The sequence below is a fragment of the Geotrypetes seraphini genome, chromosome 6, assembly GCF_902459505.1.
Source record: "Geotrypetes seraphini chromosome 6, aGeoSer1.1, whole genome shotgun sequence".
Taxonomy (NCBI): Eukaryota; Metazoa; Chordata; class Amphibia; order Gymnophiona; family Dermophiidae; genus Geotrypetes; species Geotrypetes seraphini.
The window spans coordinates 252,200,526-252,218,589 of record NC_047089.1 but is presented as its reverse complement, the minus strand read 5'-3'; the positions used below and the strand labels follow the sequence as shown (position 1 = coordinate 252,218,589).

Genomic DNA, 18,064 nt, shown 5'->3' with positions numbered 1-18,064 from the left:
CTATGTTTTTTGATTATGAGCCTGATAGAATAAAGACATGACAGGTTAACATACAAAGAATACAGTCAAGACAGGATACAGTTGATGTACTTACAAAACAATTTGTTCATCTGAACTTGATCTACCGGTATACAGAGGAACTAGTTCTAATGTACATTTTCCTTATATACATTTCCTTCAATGAATCTCGAACCGGCACCGATATCTGCAGCCGCCGACTGTGTGTCAATCGCTCATTGGCACCAGTTTCAGAATTACTCCGACGCAAAAGATAGACGCTGGAAATGTAGGCCTGGGTTTTCTGGGCCTACATGTCCGGCACCTATCTTTGCATGAATCGTGCCTACGTAAATGCTGTAGGCCACCTTGCGCCACTTCTGGCACTGGCCACGCCTACTTTGGCGCTCAGCAGCCTAACGCACCTATGTAGGTGCGATTTGGTGCCAATTTTCTAGGAGCCAGTATGTGCCTTCAAGCTCGGCTAATGCCATTTGGACGGCATTTTTAATTTAGGTACAGGCGCCAACCGGTGTCTAGAAAATTGATGCTGGTTCGAGAATCTGGGCCTTAGGAATTATTCTATAAATAAGAAAGTAAGCCTGTTTTCACGCACGTCTGCCGTTTCTGCCATGTTTCTGTGCCTTCCACTGGTTAGAATGCTTTTCTGCACTGAAAATTCAGCACGGAAGTAGTGCCTAATGTTCGGTTCCATATAGAGAATTCCCCCGATAATGCACAGCTTCCTTTAAACTATGTCATTATTTGTTTTCTATCTCATGTCTGACTGTGCACCATAGAAGAAAGAATTGTTAAACTCTTAACAGCACAAATGATAACTACTGTGTATGCACAATAACTATGCCCCTCCGAATGATTCCTAAAACAAATTAAAGCTGCAAACGACTCACCCGTCAGTATTACATCTACAAAGACATCCTCCACTGTGGGATTCTTGAAGTTGATGAAGATAGTAGAAAGAGAACCCACTGGGGTGCTAATGCTGGTGAATTCCATGGCCTTAGGAAGAAGGCCCACACCAGTCAGGTGAAATATCCACTCTTCCAGCTATTGAGAAGAGATTTAAGAATATTATGGATTATATCGAGAGCACTGTGAAATAAGAAACATAAGATAAGCGTTGCCATTCTGGGATAGAATGAAGGTCCATCAAGCCCAGTATCCTGCTTCCAACAGCAGCCAACCCAAATCACAAGTACCTGGCAAGATCCTAAAGAGTAAAACAGATTGTATGTTGCTTATCCTAGGAATAAGCAGTGGACTTTCCTTTTTTAATCCCTACTAAGCTAACATTTTCCACATTCTCTAGCAACGAATTCCACATTTTAATTACAAATCACATTTCCCCCTGGAAAAAACACTTTCTTCTCCGCTAACACAGTACCTAAGTAAATGTGTACGCCCACGGATGTGGTATAGGTGGAATGACCTTCCGCTGGAGGTGGGGGCAGATGAAGACTATCTCTGAATTCAGGAAAGTTTGGGATAAGTACACTGGATCTCTAAGGTAGAGAAAAAGATAGTGAATGGTATGGATGAGCTGACTAACTAGGCCGTATGGTCCTTATCTGCCTTCTGTGTTTGGGATGGGAGAGTATATGGGATGGCAGTTGTGCAGAGATAGATTGGGGGGATACGGCAGTATCTAAGGTAGCGTGGTAGTTGTGTAATGGGGGTATTTTTGTGGACAGGGCAGTTTTCAGCATGGTAACATGATTGCAGGGAAGTAGCTTTGTGGGTTTAGCAGTTGGTACTGTAGAAGTTGGCAGTAGAGGCAGTATGAGGTATAGTGGGTCATTTACAGGTTCACCACCATCAGTTCCAACATTAGTAGGAAGTTTCATATGGCCAGTTTATGGGGTCGTAATAGATTTCTGATCTCTGATGGTAACTTCCTCATGCTTTTGAGAGGGAGAAACCCTTTACCTAAGATGATATTAAACCTGGCAACCTCGTATATTTCAGAGTCTGGGAAGGAACAATGTTGCTCTTGGAAAATTTTACTACTCAGCTTAAAATCCTGTAGAAATTGAATTATTTGAGCAGTTACTAAGAACATTAAAAAAAAGCTTTACTGGGTCAAACCAATGGTCCATCTAGCCCAGTATCTCTAAACTGCTTCTGGTATTGCGGTATACAAAAATAAAGTTATTATTATTATCCCATCTTCACGTTGGCCAATCCAAGTGACAAGTCCCTAGCAAAAACCCAAATAGTAGAAGTATTCCATGCCACCAATCTCAGGGCAAGCAATGACTTCCCCCATGTCTGTCTCAATAGCACTTTATGGACGTTTCCTCCAGGAACTTGTCCAAACCTTTTTTTAAACCAGTTATGTTAAGCACTCTTACCACATCTTCTGGTAATTTCTTCCTCTTGATTTTAAAAGTATTTCCCTGTAACTTCATCGAGTGTCCCCTAGTCTTTGTAGTTTTTGACGGAGCGAAAAATCGATCCACTTGTACCTGTTCTGCTCCGCTCAGGATTTTGTAGACTAAAATCCTATCTCCCCTCAGCCGTCCCTTTTCCAAGCTGAAGAGCCTTAACCTCTTTAGTCTTTCCTCATACCAGAGAAGTTCCATCCCCTTTAGCATCTTGTTCGCTCTTCTTTGAACCTTTTCTCAGTTCCGCTATATCTTTTTTGAGATAAGGAGACCAGAACTGAATGCAATACTCAAGTCGAGGTTGCACCATTGAGCGATACAGTCATTATAACATTCTTAGTCTTGTTTACCATCCCTTTTCTAATAATTCCTAGCAACTTGTTTGCCCACACATTGGGCGAAAGGTTTCAGAGCATTGTCCACAATGACACCAAGATCTTTTTCTCGAGCACTCACCTCCAAGGTGACCCTAGCATCTGGTATCTACTGCTTTTGTCTCTTCTTGGGAATGTGCACAGATTAATCAATTGTCAAAATAAGATTAAACCAAAATCCCGTTTGCACAGAGCAATTGCCACACCTACCACAGTACTGTATTTGTAAACATCTGAGGTGCTGTGGCAAGACCAAACAGAAGAGCCCAAAATTGGACATGTTGACCCAATATTGTGACTCTGAGATATCACTAATGAGACACCCTGATTAGGATGTGAAGATAGCCTTTTATCAGATCGAAGGAAATACACAACACTCACAGAATTCAAGGTCTCTATCTAAAAACTTGATACTTGTAAGAAACTTTTCTGCATTCTGCTAAGGACTAGATCTAAAACAGCTCCTCCTCTTGTTGGTTCCTGAACCAGCTGGAATGTTGCTGCAATTTGGGTTTCTGCCAAATATAGTATTTGTGACCTGGATTAGCCACTGCTGGAAGCAGGAAACTGGGCTAGATGTACCATTAGTCTGACCCAGTATGGCTGTTCTTTTGGTCTTATGTTATTGAGAAAGACATGGGGGAAGCTATTGCTTGCCCTGGGATTGCTAGCATGGAATCTTGCTACTCTTTGGGGGATTCCGCATGGAATGCTGCTACTATTTGGAGTTCCGGAATCTTGCTATTCTTTGGGGGATTACACATGGAATGCTGCTACTATTTGGGGTTCTAGAATCTTGCTACTATTTGGAGGATTCCACATGGAATGCTGCTACTATTTGGGGTTCCGGAATCTTGTTACTCTTTGGGGGATTCCGCATGGAATGCTGCTACTATTTGGGGTTCCGGAATCTTGCTAATCTTTGGGGGATTTTGCTACTATTGGGGAATACTGTTACTATGTGGGGTTCTTTATAGCATCATTCTCTTATTATCTTGTTTTGAAAGAATTTCTTTAAAAAAACAATTTTAGATTGTTCCATAGATCCAATAATTAAATTCTTAATCAATATATTGCACAATACAAACAAAGGAGAGACCTATCAGAAACATGATTTTTTAAAGGATATCTTTGAAAATAATATAATAAGAGAAGCATGCTATAAAATCTATTTTGACTTGAAATTGGAGTAGCCCAGGGGTCATAATTGAAGACTGATAGTGTCTTCTATGATGTCCTGCCCTTGTTGCATATTTTTAAATCTCCGAACTATTTTACTCTTTGGGTTTCTGCCAGGGACTGTAACCTGGATTGACCACTGTTGAAGTATTGCTCTGACCCAGTATGGCTGTTCTTATGAAGCATCTATTTCATCTAAGAACTTTACCTGCGTAGCATTTTCTGAGATGTAGGGTTGCCAAATTTGTTAGTTTCCCTAATGTCTGTTAACATTTAATTATCTGCCACCAGTATTCAGTATGTCAGTGTTTTTCAACCTTTTTTGGGCAAAGGCACACTTGTTTCATGAAAAAAATCACGAGGCACACCACCATTACAAAATGTTAAAAAATTTAACTCTGTGCCTATATTGACTATATATAAAGTAATTCACTTGAGTACCACCGCCGCCATCGGGAACAGGCCGTCGCCAAGTTCTCCCTGCTTCTCTTCCCCGCGGGGCCGACCAACTCTCGCCACCCGTCGTCAATTCTAACGTCGGAGAGGACGTTCTAGGCCAGCCAGGCAGCGATTGGCTGGCCCAGAACGTCCTCTCCGACGTCAGAATTGACGCGAGTGGCGAGAGTTGGCCGGCCCCACAGGGAAAAGCAGGGAGAACTTGGCGCCGGCCTGTTCCCAATGGCGGCGGTAGCACTCAAGTGGCTAAAGAGCCGCAGTTTGCCGGCCTAGGGACAACACTGGAGGGTGGCCAGCTGTGCACCCCTTGGGACGTAAACCCGGGGTGGGGCAGACCGCCCCCCCCCCTGGTATGCCACTATCTGTACCTCACTCCCTCCCTATGACCAAAAATTCTCCTTTCTTCTATTCCCTGTGTACACAACCATCTCTTTCCCTCCCTTCCTCTCTCCAAAGTCCATGCCTTCTGTGTCCAAACACTCATTCCCTCCTCCACCTCAGCATCTCTTTCCCTCCCTTCCTCTCTCCCAAGTCCATTTCTTCTGTGTCCAAAAACCCATTCCCTCCCCCACCTCAGCATCTCTTTCCCTCCCTTCCTCTCTCCCAAGTCCATTTCTTCTGTGTCCAAAAACCCATTCCCTCCCCCACCTCAGCATCTCTTTCCCTCCCTTCCTCTCTCCCAAGTTCATGCCTTGTGTCCAAAACGCACTCCCTCCCCCCTTTTGTGTTCCGTGTTTGCCTCCCAGCCCATCTTTGCAACTTTCTCAGCAAAACGAAGCTCAAGCCGCGAGGCTTGTCTTCTGCTTCCTGCCTGCCCTGCCGCGCACAAATAGCCGAACGGAAGTATTCTCCGACGTCAGCGCTGACATCGGGGAACGCTTGCGATCGGCTATATGTTAGCTGCAGGGCAGGCAGGAACAGAAGACGAGCCTCGCGGCTCGAAATGTATTGAACTCCGTGGGTCCCCCGTCCAGCTCTCTCCTATCCACGTGGGGCGGATCGCCCCTCTCCCTAGACTGTGGCCTAGGACCCTGGGGGAGCCCGGGGCCCCTGAATGCAGGACTGGTGGTACTGCCCTGATGGCGGCCCTGACCGTACGGCACACCAGGCAACATCTCGTGGCACACTAGTGTGCCGCGGAACAGCGGTTGAAAAACACTGCAGTATGTCATGTGTTTAAAATGGAAAGAGTGTTGGCAGTTCAAAAAGGTTACTATAATAAATTTAAGGATGTGTGGGGGCCAATTTTAACTTATTCTAATGAATAATTTACACTTTCCCAATTTTAATTCTTACATGTGGATCGGGGGGGGGGGGGAGGGGGTTGGATTTCTATTAATAATAAATGAATGATAAGATATTATAGAAAACAAACCAAAACTGCAGACTTGTACACGGTGCAGGCAAATTTTATTTTGACAAATAAATCTTAACTAAAAACCTTTTACCAGACGGGGGACCCAACACGGTCCGTGTTTCGGACAACCTTCATCAGGGGTCCATGGTAATAAAGGTAAAAAGAAATATATCACAAAAAGAAGCCTGGAAAAATAGCGTTTGGTAGCACACCAGTGTTTACTGTGACGAACTTGTAGTGCATTTCAGAGATTCACTGGTGTGCTACCAAACGCTATTTTTCCAGGCTTCTTTTTGTGATATATTTCTTTTTACCTTTATTACCATGGACCCCTGATGAAGGTTGTCCGAAACACGGACCGTGTTGGGTCCCCCGTCTGGTAAAAGGTTTTTAGTTAAGATTTATTTGTCAAAATAAAATTTGCCTGCACCGTGTACAAGTCTGCAGTTTTGGTTTGTTTGCTCTGGTCTGTTTTTTCACTGCAGACGAAGTTGGACCTTTGGTTCTTTTGTTGTTTTGATAAGATATTATATTCATGTGGTATATTTTTTGTTGTATATGGAAGTGGGAGGGGGTGGGGGTTATATCTTTTTCTTTTATAATATGGTAGATTTTCAAGTGATATTGTATTCTAATTGTTTGATATTTACTGTACACTTGTGAATTATAAAATGAATAAAGAAGTAAAAAAAAACCCAAACAAACATTTAATTATCTGTGTGTTCATTCGGGGCAAGTGGACAATTGTACAGCGCCAGCAGTAATTTTTCTGCTATTTGCTTATGGAGTTGGGAAGCTGAAACTTTGCTCTAACACGTGCTTTACTCTACTGACCTCTCAGTTGGGATATTCCTAATGAGATCCTACTGTTTTTAGTTGGGTTTCTTTCCAATCTTCAGTCCAATCATGTATGAATTGAAAAACTGCTTAATATAATTGTGGGTCAATTTACACTTCAGATATTCCACATTTTAATTCTGTAATTGGCTTATGCTGCCCCAACGGGTCTGATTTTAGAATTTGAAAAAGGCGTGCAAAAGATAACCCAGACACCATTTCCCTCAGTTCAACAAAGCACAATCAGAAGCCGTAAAAGCACAGCCCGCAAGCGGAGTCATTAGTTGATTCTCGATTGCTCTGAGATGGTATAAATTGCTAGTCCGTTCAGAAGCATTTAATCAGAGAAAACACACGAGAAAAATCAATGCACTGGTTTTGAGGTTAAAAATCCTACCAACATTTCAAACATTTGACACAGACCCTGTAAAAGTCTTTGCTAGAAACACTTTTGTTTAAACAGACCAAAACAATGTGTCTTAACTTGTAGTTTCATGTGGTTCTGTAGTTGCCTTGCATTGTCTCTTAGGGAAGGGTTTTGTAGTGGCACAAGTGAAAAAGAATGAACGAAAAAAGCTCTGAATGATCCAGCGATGAAAAGGGCAGAAAGAAATCACAAAGGTCACAGCCGTGCATGGAAAAGGTTGTTGAGGTCCAGAGCAGGCCGATGAATAGCTGAAATATTGATTAAAGCAAAGGCACAGAAATTTACTATATATAAGAAAGCATTAAAAAAATGGTCAGGGTTAAGTTTGTTTCCACCTCAAGTTAAATGAATTATTGACTTGTTTTATGTTCTTGTATTTGATGGTATGTTAAAGGCTTCGGTTACGGTGTAGGCATTTGCGAATTGATTTAGAAGTTAGCCCGAGGGCAAGTCTTGACGGGTGTATGTAACACGGGGCTGGAAGGCCCTCGTGTTGACCCGTCGGGATTGGCTCTTGATGGAGAGGGAGGAGGGTTAAGGGAAAAAAGGGATGCTAGGATAGGGTAAAATGTGTCCTGCCGAGGCTAGAGCTGGGGATTGGTTAGCGGCAGGACGTGGGGGGCGGATCTATATTGTGACAGGGAAGCCCCTGTCCCAGCCAAAAGAACTACAAGACCCAGCATGCACCCTGTCCTGGTCCCGGGAAAACCTGGCACGGAGCTGGGACAGCCGGCTCAGCCAGGAAGGGAAGAGAAAAGACAGGTGATAGCACAGCCCAAGAGTCAGAGGGGGAGGGCATTAGAACCTAATCATTCCCCCTATTACTCCTTTCCTCCGGCTGTGAAACAAAAGCCCAACCCAGGAAGGGGTGGGGCTAGCCCTAAGGGAGTGCAGGTCAAAAAGCCTCCAATACAGACTAGCAGGAGGCAACTAGGAGGCACAGCTGGTGCTAATCATAATCATCCAGCCACCAGCAGGGAGTGCAGCTTCCAAGGAGCTCCGGTGCCCCAGCCCCATAGGCTACTGAGGAGGAAGGCCAGCCGGAGGGAAATTGGAATCCCTGGACGCTATCTTGCCCTGGCAGACAAATCCTTGGAGGGTGAAACAAATGACTGGCCTTGGAGAGGACAGATTAGCAAGGAGCTAACCCACAGGCAAGGAGGGGGCTGGGAAGAGCCACTTGAGGTTAACGGGTGGAGAGGCAGCCTGGGCCATGAGTCCAATGACTGGGAGATGCACAGCCTTCCTGGGGAGAGCGGGCCCGAGGAAGATATGGATAGGGGAGAATGAGATATGAGAGGTCTTGTCAATCCTCCCAGAAATCCGGTCCAGGTTAATTGAAACCCTGGACACAAGCAGAGTTTGGAGCAGGGCCGGGGCGGTCCTGTCCAAGTGAGAAAAATCATTATCCAAAAGTTTTGAGTTGCCTTACCTCTGGAGGACTTGTGCAAGAAGCCTCTGGAAGTCAGCACAGGTTGTGTCTGGCCACATCCAGTAACTAAGGACGCATTCTGAGTACAGGGATTGAGAATCCAAACTTTCGTGTTTTTTTTTGTTTTGGGTTTGTGAATTAACTTGCTCTGTTTAGTGGACCTGGAAGCTCCAGGCAGGGCACAAGGACTGGAGCACATGGTATGCTTTGGAAAGAATGTGAAAGGCTTCCTATATGTTCCAACGTGTTTGGGGTTTTTTTGAAAACTTTAATAAACCTGAATCCAGTTCCTAGAGAATCCGTCTTCCGGGTTTTCATTCATCCAGCCATATAAAAGGCGCTACAATAAATCTGCCTGTGGTCCGAGCCTGGCTTCCCACCTACTCAGGAACCAGCCCGGCCACAATATTTAGACAGCAGCTGCTGAGTGTTGAGTTTCTTCCGGTCTTCGGTGGTGCCTTTCCCGCCCTCCCTCCCTTTGAGGGGTGGCTGGTTCCCAGGTTGGGAGCTCAGGAGTCGCAGGCGGGGTTCGAGCTACCAAAAGCCAGGGTTCATACGGAGATGAGCGGCTGGAGGGCAGCTGGTTCGGAAGCGGGTCCCAGGTGGGCTGGTGACCCAACCGAAGGGACAGGGTGGCACCTGCCACCCCCACCCCCCCAGAACCTTGCTGACAGGGGCAGGGTCACGGGGGCCAAAAAGCTGTTTATATGGAGTTGTGTGGTAGCTTGATTTTGACAGCAATAGCCATTCAAATGATCACAAGAAATTGGAAATGTCAGGACAGACTTAATTCTACATTCTGGTGGGCGAGCGTGTGCAATACATATAAATATGAAAGAATGAACGCGGAATGCTTAGGTTTGAGTAATGCATTTAATAAAATATGGAGCCCATTGACTGCATTTGTTAACAAACAATAAGGATAATGTAATTTTTGTTTTTATTTCTCAGGTTTCCTTACACATGCAGGGTGTGGGGGAGGGGAGGGAGGGATATTTTGAGGGGTTAAAATATATGAGTATATTATTGTAATAAAAAAATGATTTAATGTATTAATAATTGGATGACAGGGGGGGAAAATGGTTGTTTCATTTATATTTTGTGTATTAAGGTGTATTTTATGCAAGCTTTTAATGTTATATTATCTGTAATGCACTGTCAATGTCTGAAAATTCAATAAAGATTAAAAAAAAAAAAAAAAAAATAAATAAACGGAGCTGCCACTCTATTTTTCCAAGATGTTGTTGTGTGACTTTATTAATGGTAATTTAAGGTAGGGGACTTTGGTGGGGGGATACATGGGTGGGGATGGGGAAGAGACCGATGGGCCTTTCCAGATCCAGCTGTTACAGGATTCTGACAAAATAAAGGTGTTTCTATAACTGGCCTGTCCTGGAAGTCAGGGGAGCTTGCTTTTGAGATGTACTGCGCCAACGCAAACATTACTTAGGGGTCATTTTACTAAGCTGTAGTAAAAATAGACTTTGGTGCACTCATATGTGGGTCTTGCACGCTAAGGCCATTTTTACTGCGGCCGTAAAACCCTCGATTTTCTGATTTTTCCCATTAATGGCCATGCGTTAATATTGCAATTAGCACATAGCCTTTTAAAAAAATTACTGCAGGAGCATTTAATAACACCTATATTGTGCTAGCCACAAGCAGCGAGATTAGACCGCGTGCAATATTGGTCGCCGTACCTTAAGAAGGATATGGCGTTACTCAAGAGGGTTCAGAGAAGAGCGACACGTCTGATAAAAGAGATGGAAAACCTTTCATACGCTGAGAGATTGGAGAAACTGGGTCTCTTTTCCCTGGAGAAGAGGAGACTTAGAGGGGATATGATAGAGACTTACAAGATCATGAAGGGCATAGAGAGAGTTGAGAGGGACAGATTCTTCAAACTTTCAAAGAACAAGAGGGCATTCGGAAAAGTTGAAAGGGAACAGATTCAAAACAAATGCTAGGAAGTTCTTCTTTACCCAACGTGTGGTGGACACCTGGAATGCGCTTCCAGAGAGCGTAATAGGGCAGAGTACAGTATTGGGGTTTAAGAAAGGATTGGACAATTTTCTGCTGGAAAAGGGGATAGAATTGTATAGATAGAGGATTACTACACAGGTCCTGGACCTGTTGGGCCGCCGCGTGAGTTCACTGCTGGGCATGATGGACCTCAGGTCTGACCCAGCAGAGGCATTGCTTATGTTCTTATGTTCTTTACTTTGCTGATAACGACCCCTGACTACAGAACATTTAGAAAAGAAATAACCATACTATTTAAAAAATCCCTGATACCCAACAATCGAAACCAACCTAACGCCTCCCCACTCTCTAAAACAATATGACATTAACTGTTTTTTCTGCGGCCCTCCAAGTACCTACAAATCCAAAATGTGGCCCTACAAAGGGTTTGAGTTTGAGACCACTGGTATAGAGGTACCCTTTAGGGCTGGCATTTGGGGGAGGGGCCTTCCTCAGCACTTTCTTTGCTGCAGCCCATCGCCTCTGATACAACTTCCTGTTTCTGCATGAGCAGACTGCAGCAAGGGAACAGCGCTGATGACCGGTGCAGCACTAGAGAATCACTGCTGCACCGGTGACCTCTTTGCATTTTAAAAGATGAGGGGGGCTGTGGAATGGGGTGGGGAGAAGGGAAAGGCATCCCAGTCCACAGGGAGCAGCTGATTTTTAAACGAAGGGAGGGATGCTGGATGAGAGGGTATGTGGTGGGTGGAGGAGTCAGGGGATGGGGCAGGGAGGAGAGGAAGTGAGGCCCCCCTCTTTAATTTCCATCCTGGGCCCCAGCATGTCTAACACCAGCCACGGTGAACTGAATCAACTTGCTTTTGCAGCACTCCTCATCATATCACTTCCGACACCCCCAAACTGCATCACTTTGTGCGCCCCATCCCTATCCTCTCCCCCCTTTGAGTTTGTCATCTCTCCCTTTCTTGGGATGCCATCTCCCCAGCCACCCCCACCCCACGCCTGGTCCAGTCGCCATCTTTGCGGGTCCGCCACCGCTCGGTCACTGAACTTTGAGGACTTTCTTAAGAGATCAGACTCCACAGGTGACCCTTGAGGGGAGGAATTCTGGCCTAGTGCCTAACCCTCAGTTCTAAGAGAGATGTTGCAGAGGCTCAGCATTAAAGATAGTTTTCACAGCAACCTGTGAACTACTGTCTAGGAAAGATAAACTTGGGTTTCAGTAGGTTATTTCATTGTAGTTCTCTTTTTTAGCTCAGCAAAATCGGTTAGGCAATAATGTAGCCTTTAGAGTCTCTGTTAGGGTTTAATACAAAGCAGTATTTTAGGACACAAGTAGCTGTTGAGGAAAGGCTCTGGTGTTAATTTAATTCCCTCTCGCCCACCCCAAGGCAGAACTTTTTGATTAATAGGCTCTTTAGCCAAACAGGAACAGGGCATTACTTTGGAAGGATTTATCTGCCCTTTCTTTATTCTTCCAGGTGAAAGTACTTCTGCACCCACCACAGTATGGCTGGGAAACATCGGATCACCAAAGCTGATGCTCAGGTTACAGCTTCTGTCTCTGTGCAGACAGGAAATGTTACCCAGGCAGAGGGAGTGGTTCCATGTCCAAGCTGCTTTCAGCTTGACTCTCTCATAAAGGACGTAAGGAACTGAGAGAGGAGGTGGTAAGACTGAGAAGCATCTGTGAGAACGAAAGGTACATCGATAAAATGGTTCATGAGGCGTCAAAGATTTTCAGCAGTGGGGAAGAAGAGGCTGTGCTGAGGAAAGACAGCTGAACTTTGACTCCCCCCACCCTTGAACTGAAGAACCGGTATGCTGTCCTGGAAGTGCAGTTGATGAGAGCATCCCAAGGAGAGGAAGGACCAAAACTTGAAATCCCCCAAATCACTGGATCCGTGACCACTAGGGGGCGTAAGGTAATGGTAGTTGGCGATTCCCTTCTGAGGGGTACAGAAGCATCCATCTGCATTCTGAGGTCATAGAGATTTATGGTTATAGAAACATAGAAATATGACAGCAGATAAAGACCAAAGGCCCATCCTAAATTTAAGGTGTGCACACTTATACAAGCCATATTGCATGCAATTCTGGTCAGTGCATCTCAAAAAGGATATAGCAGAATTAAAAAAAGGTATAGAGAAGGGCGACAAAATTGTTATAAGGCATGGGACAACTTCCCTATGAGGAAAGGCTAAAGTGGCTAGGGTTTTTCTGCTTGGAGAAGAGAAGGCTCAGGGTTGATATGATAGAGGCTTATAAAATAATCAGTGGAGTGGAAAGGGTAGATGTGAATCGCTTATTTACTCTTTCCAAAAATTCTAGGACTAGGGGGCATACTTAGAAGCCACTAAGTAGTAGATTTAAAACAACCCGGATAAAATATTTCTTCATATAATATGTAATTAGAACATAAGAACATAAGCAGTGCCTCTGTCGGGTCAGACCACAGGTCCATCCTGCCCAGCAGTCCGCTCCCGCGGCGGCCCAAAAACAGGTCAAGACCTGTCTGAATCATCAGAAGGGGCTCCCCTGCCACCTTGGTTTCCCATCTAAGTCCTGCCTTCCTATCAAAGTCCTAGCCCTCCGGTCTACCCATGCACGACCAGGTTGGTTTACTCATTTCCTGGCTAACTTCCTACACCCGTGTTACATCCCAGGTCCTCCCTCAGTATCCCACGATCCCTCTATCTCTCAGGAATCCATCCAATCCCTGCTTGAATCCCTGTACCGTGCTCTGCCTGATCACCTCCTCCGGTAGCGCATTCCAAGTGTCCACGACTCTTTGGGTGAAAAAAAACTTCCTTGCATTTGTTTTGAACCTGTCTCCCTTCAGTTTCTCAGAATGCCCCCTCGTATTTGCTGTCCCCTTCAGCCTGAAGAATCTGTCCCTATCCACCCTCTCTATGCCCCTCATGATCTTGAAGGTCTCTATCATATCTCCCCTGAGTCTCCTTTTCTCCAGAGAGAAGAGCCCCAGCCTATCCAGCCTCTCAGCGTATGAGCAGTGTTCCAACCCTTTTACCATTTTCGTTGCTCTCCTTTGGACTCTCTCAAGTACCGCCATGTCCTTCATGAGGTGCGGCGACCAATACTGAACGCAGTATTCCAGATGCGGACGTACCATCGCTCGATACAATGGCATGATGACTTCCCGTGTTCTGGTTGCTATGCCCTTCTTTATGATGCCCAGCATCCTGTTGGCTTTTTAATTAATTAAACTCTAATTAAACTCTAGAATTCATTACTGGAGAATGCGGTGAAATCTGTAAGCTTAGCAAGGTTTAAAAACCGTTTAGATATTTTCCTAAAACAAAAGTCCATAAGCTTGGGAACATTCACTGCTTATTCCTAGGAGAAGCAGCATAGAATCGGTTTTACTCCTTGGAATCTTGCCAGGTACTTGTGACCTGGGTTGGCCATTGTCGGAGACAGGATACTGGGCTTGATGGGCCTTCGATCAGTCCCAGTATATTCATACGTTCTTTTAGAACTGGTGTTAATGCTTGCATCTAAATTACAAAAGCCATGCATAGAATATATGAATTTGTAATCTACCCCTCCCACAGTCCTGTCATGTGAATGCTCACCTGAAAAGTATAAGCCATTGAGTTACGTGCGTACTTACAGAATATTGCTTAACCCAAAGTGCTTATTTGCATGTATATGTGGTTACATACACATGTAAACCGCTAGCATACCAGCATTTATGAGTGTTCATGCCCCATAAAATATATATTTTGCTGGTTCGTTACGAGAACGACTCCTAGTAAGTGCAAATTCTGCCCATACAGTTACTGGACAGGAATTCAAGCGATCGCAAGCTAACAATTAGCGTGCGATAGCAGTTTCTAGCGAGGTGAGTCGCAGTGAATGGCCCTCGCTGCTCCCGACGCTCCCGAGTTCTTATGAGCGCCAGGAGCAGCGCGGGCCATTCAGCACGGCTCTCTGCGCTACAAACTGCTAACGCGGTTTAATAGAAGAGCGGGTAGATCACTTAGTGTCCGTTGATGAATTCCCCCCTAAGTGAACTGAACTGAACACTCAAACGTCCAGTAATAAGTGAGCTTTTCATTTAAAAGACGTCAGATACAGGTTCCTCCAATCAGCAAGCCTGCTCAGCATTTGACTGACCTGGATTTTAGGGTCTGCAGATTCCTTAATTTTGATGAATCCATAGCAATATTGTTCCATTTTGTCAAGATTTCCCCAGATTCACTGGACTGATTTTGATCCGAAATGTTTCACTCATGTAATGTGAATAAGGCAACAATATGTATGTTTCTACCATTTTGTACATGTGACAAAATTCTTTAAGCAAAGGTCATATTTAGCACCTCTGAATTTACCAACTGATTATGTTCTCGGATCCTCGAATACGACAGAAGTGGCTAATTCTAAAAATGATACTATGGTATCCGCGTGAAACCATTCCGCTCAGGTTCCAGGCTCAGAGGTCCCCCTAGCGATCCAAATTTAGCCTACATGTTTTGCGTTCACTTCTTGTTCCCTGCTGCCATAAAGCCCGTTCTTTCAAGTCTCCTGCTGCTTTGCCTATCAAATGTCATGTCTTACCTCTGTGTAACAGGAACCAAGACTTCTCAATATATGAAAGTCAAAAATGGATCTTAAATATAGGTATTAAGAAGTGAGGTAATACAATTTTCACCTACACTCAGAATTGTGTAATCCGACCAAGAGCCTTGGCTCCTATAGCCGAACCCACCGTCCCATCACTGTGTATGACTTTAATGCAAATAAGGCAACGTGCTCTTTGAATGCTAGATTTGTTCTCAATGTCTTTTCAACCAATGAACACAAGTGTTTTGTCCGAATCACTCAGCAACTATTTCTCTGGCATTTGAAGTTTTGCACATCTCCTTTGGGTTCCTTGAAACAGACCCTCGAAACATGGCCCATGTCGGGACCTGCTAACACACCTTAAAGCTAGTGGAGTGGTTTTTCCTCTTATTGCCACTGAGAACAAATCTAGCATTCAAAGAGCACGTTGCCTTATTTGCATTAAAGTCATACACAGTGATGGGACGGTGGGTTCGGCTATAGGAGCCAAGGCTCTTGGTCGGATTACACAATTCTGAGTGTAGGTGAAAATTGTATTACCTCACTTCTTAATACCTATATTTAAGATCCATTTTTGACTTTCATATATTGAGAAGTCTTGGTTCCTGTTACACTTTTGTTATCAATTTTGACCTCTCTATTTTGTATATTTTGAGAGCGTTCACCTCACTACCAATTATCTCTGACTATGTCTTACCTCTGGGCATTTGAAGGTGACGGTTGTTCTATGACCGCTTCTTCCGAGGGCCGAAGGGCAGAACTGAACAGGCACATCTAAGGTGGAATGAGGCGACAGCAACAACTGTGTGAATATAAGGAGAAGGCCAGGAGGAACAAAAGTCAATCCTTTTTCTTCTTCAAGAGCGTGTTCCTTTCTTTGCACCCTCGTGATTAACGTGTTGCTTGGGCTCGTGAGTGTTGTACCATCAGTGGCATAATGAGAGTGGGAGGCGCCCCCCCCAAACCTCTTCTTCACCCCTCCTCGCTCCTTCCCATCCCCCTTCCCTTCCCCCATACCTGTTTTGCTCCCCAGCAAGAGCAGCATCTCCCTTCTCCCTCTGACGTCACTTCCTAGACGCAGGACCCGGAAATAACGTCAGAGGGGAGCGCCACGGTACGGTGGTGGGGAATTGAAGGCGTGCACACAGCGGGGGAGGAGTGGGGAGGAGCGGCAGGGCATAGAAGAGGAGAGGGGCAGGCACCCCCTCCAAGATGGCGCCTGGGATGGTCCACTTCCCCCCTTCTTACTATGCCACTGTGTACCATCAGTCTTTCCCCAAACTTGAAATGCACAGGTTTACTCACTCTTAAAAGCACACATTAGGCACGAGAAGATCTGACATGTTTTCTGTAATTGGCCCTTAATGGTGGAACTCATTACCACAATTTATTAAAAATGAAAAAGACCTCTCCTCCTTTAAAAAAATCTCTAAAAACTCATCTTTTTAAAGATGCTTTTTCAACACTTAATCTTAGACTTGCATAATATTTACAAATTTTAAACTATCCCCTTTCCCTATGTTTTTTTCCCATCTTTGTTTTTTCACAAAAAAGAGCTGTAACTTTTCCTCTCCTTCCCCCCAATTCTAGTTTGTCTTGTTTTTAAAATTAATGTCAGTGGGCTTGTCTTTTTATAATTTTACTTTCTTTTATATTTTGTACATCGCTTTGCAAACCGATTTAGCGATTCATCAAATATTAATAAACTTGAAACTTGATAATTCAGCGCTGAATGGTATCCTATAATGGGTATTCTGGGACAGAATTCTGCACGCCACTGGGATCTCTACTCAACTTTACATAACATAAGATAACTTTTTTTTTCTCTACCGCCTTAATCAAAAGAATTCTAGGCGGTTTCCACAAAAGAGAAAAACTGGACAATCAGTGAAATACAAAATCGTAAAACATGAATACAGCTTGTTGTATAAGAGACATTAAAAGTTTAAAGTTGATAGGATAAGACTAGTAAAGATAAAAGCACAGATTAAGAAATTAATTTATCAAATAATATTCTCTTGATTTCTTTTCTAAAAGCGCCATCGGACAGCATGGCTCCGCTGATATAGTTACCCAACCAGGACGGTGGTTTGCTTTCTTATTACATAGAGTTTTTTTTACCCCAGTTCGTTTACGTAAAGTAGAGTCTAATAGATGCTGATGATATCATCCCGAAGCTGGGACGTTGGATCATTTATTATACTATTGTCCCTTGATCCTGAAATTTTGGAAATCTATTTGGGATCAAGTAAATAATTTATTAGAGAATCCAGTGGCATTATCGTATGATACCATTTTATTTGGTACATCTTTGAGAGCGAAGAGTCAACTGCCTGTGAGAAATAACTTTTATAATGACAGGCATTGCCATGCAGCTTATTTTTAAAAAATTTGTAAAACTGGGAGAGGTTAAATTATATCCCTCTGTTATATTTTTAAAATGGAACGGTTCACGGCCATTTAGCGGGGAAGTTACAAGAAATTTATGGAGGTTTGGGAACCATTAACTAAGTATTGTAAGGATTGATCTCTTTTAAACATACAAGTCCAGGATGGGGGCTTTGCTTTGGAATTGATTCGGGGGATATGTTTAGATAGTGCTTGTAGGTATTATTTATTGATTAATAGGTGGAAGGATGGGGAAAATAATTTTTTTTTTATGAATACATGTAAGATTAATGTGCTTTACTTTTAATATTGTATGTATGTGTATTAATTATTGTTCACAATTGTAGCTTGAAAATTGAATAAAAATTTTTTTTTAAAAAACTTTGCGTATGAGGAGTTACACCAGCTGAAACCAGGTACTAGTCTAAAACACTACGCACAGTTTAAGGGATCGTCTCTTATCCACTCATAATGCCCCTTTTGCAGACCCACATGGAAATACTTAAGTGCTATTCTATAAATGGGTGCGTTAAGTGTGTTTCCACGTGGATCCGCCATTTCTGCCCCATTTTACTGCTGTACATCCATGAGAATGCTTTTCTGCATCAAATATTTGGCATGGAATTAGTGCCTAATGTT

The 18,064-nt window shown here is 43.8% G+C and overlaps 1 protein-coding gene across 2 annotated transcripts in view; it reads right to left on the bottom strand.

Annotated features, from left to right (window-relative positions):
- Window positions 1–18,064, bottom strand: part of CFAP47 (cilia and flagella associated protein 47) — a 1,062,207-nt gene that overhangs the window by 229,470 nt on the left and 814,673 nt on the right. For both annotated transcript variants that reach the window (XM_033947561.1, XM_033947559.1), the window contains exons 55-56: window positions 15,735–15,839; window positions 909–1,065 (exon numbers count right to left, since the gene is read on the bottom strand). In XM_033947561.1, coding sequence (XP_033803452.1) covers window positions 909–1,065; window positions 15,735–15,839 — 262 coding nt within the window. The remainder of the gene's footprint in view (window positions 1–908; window positions 1,066–15,734; window positions 15,840–18,064) is intronic.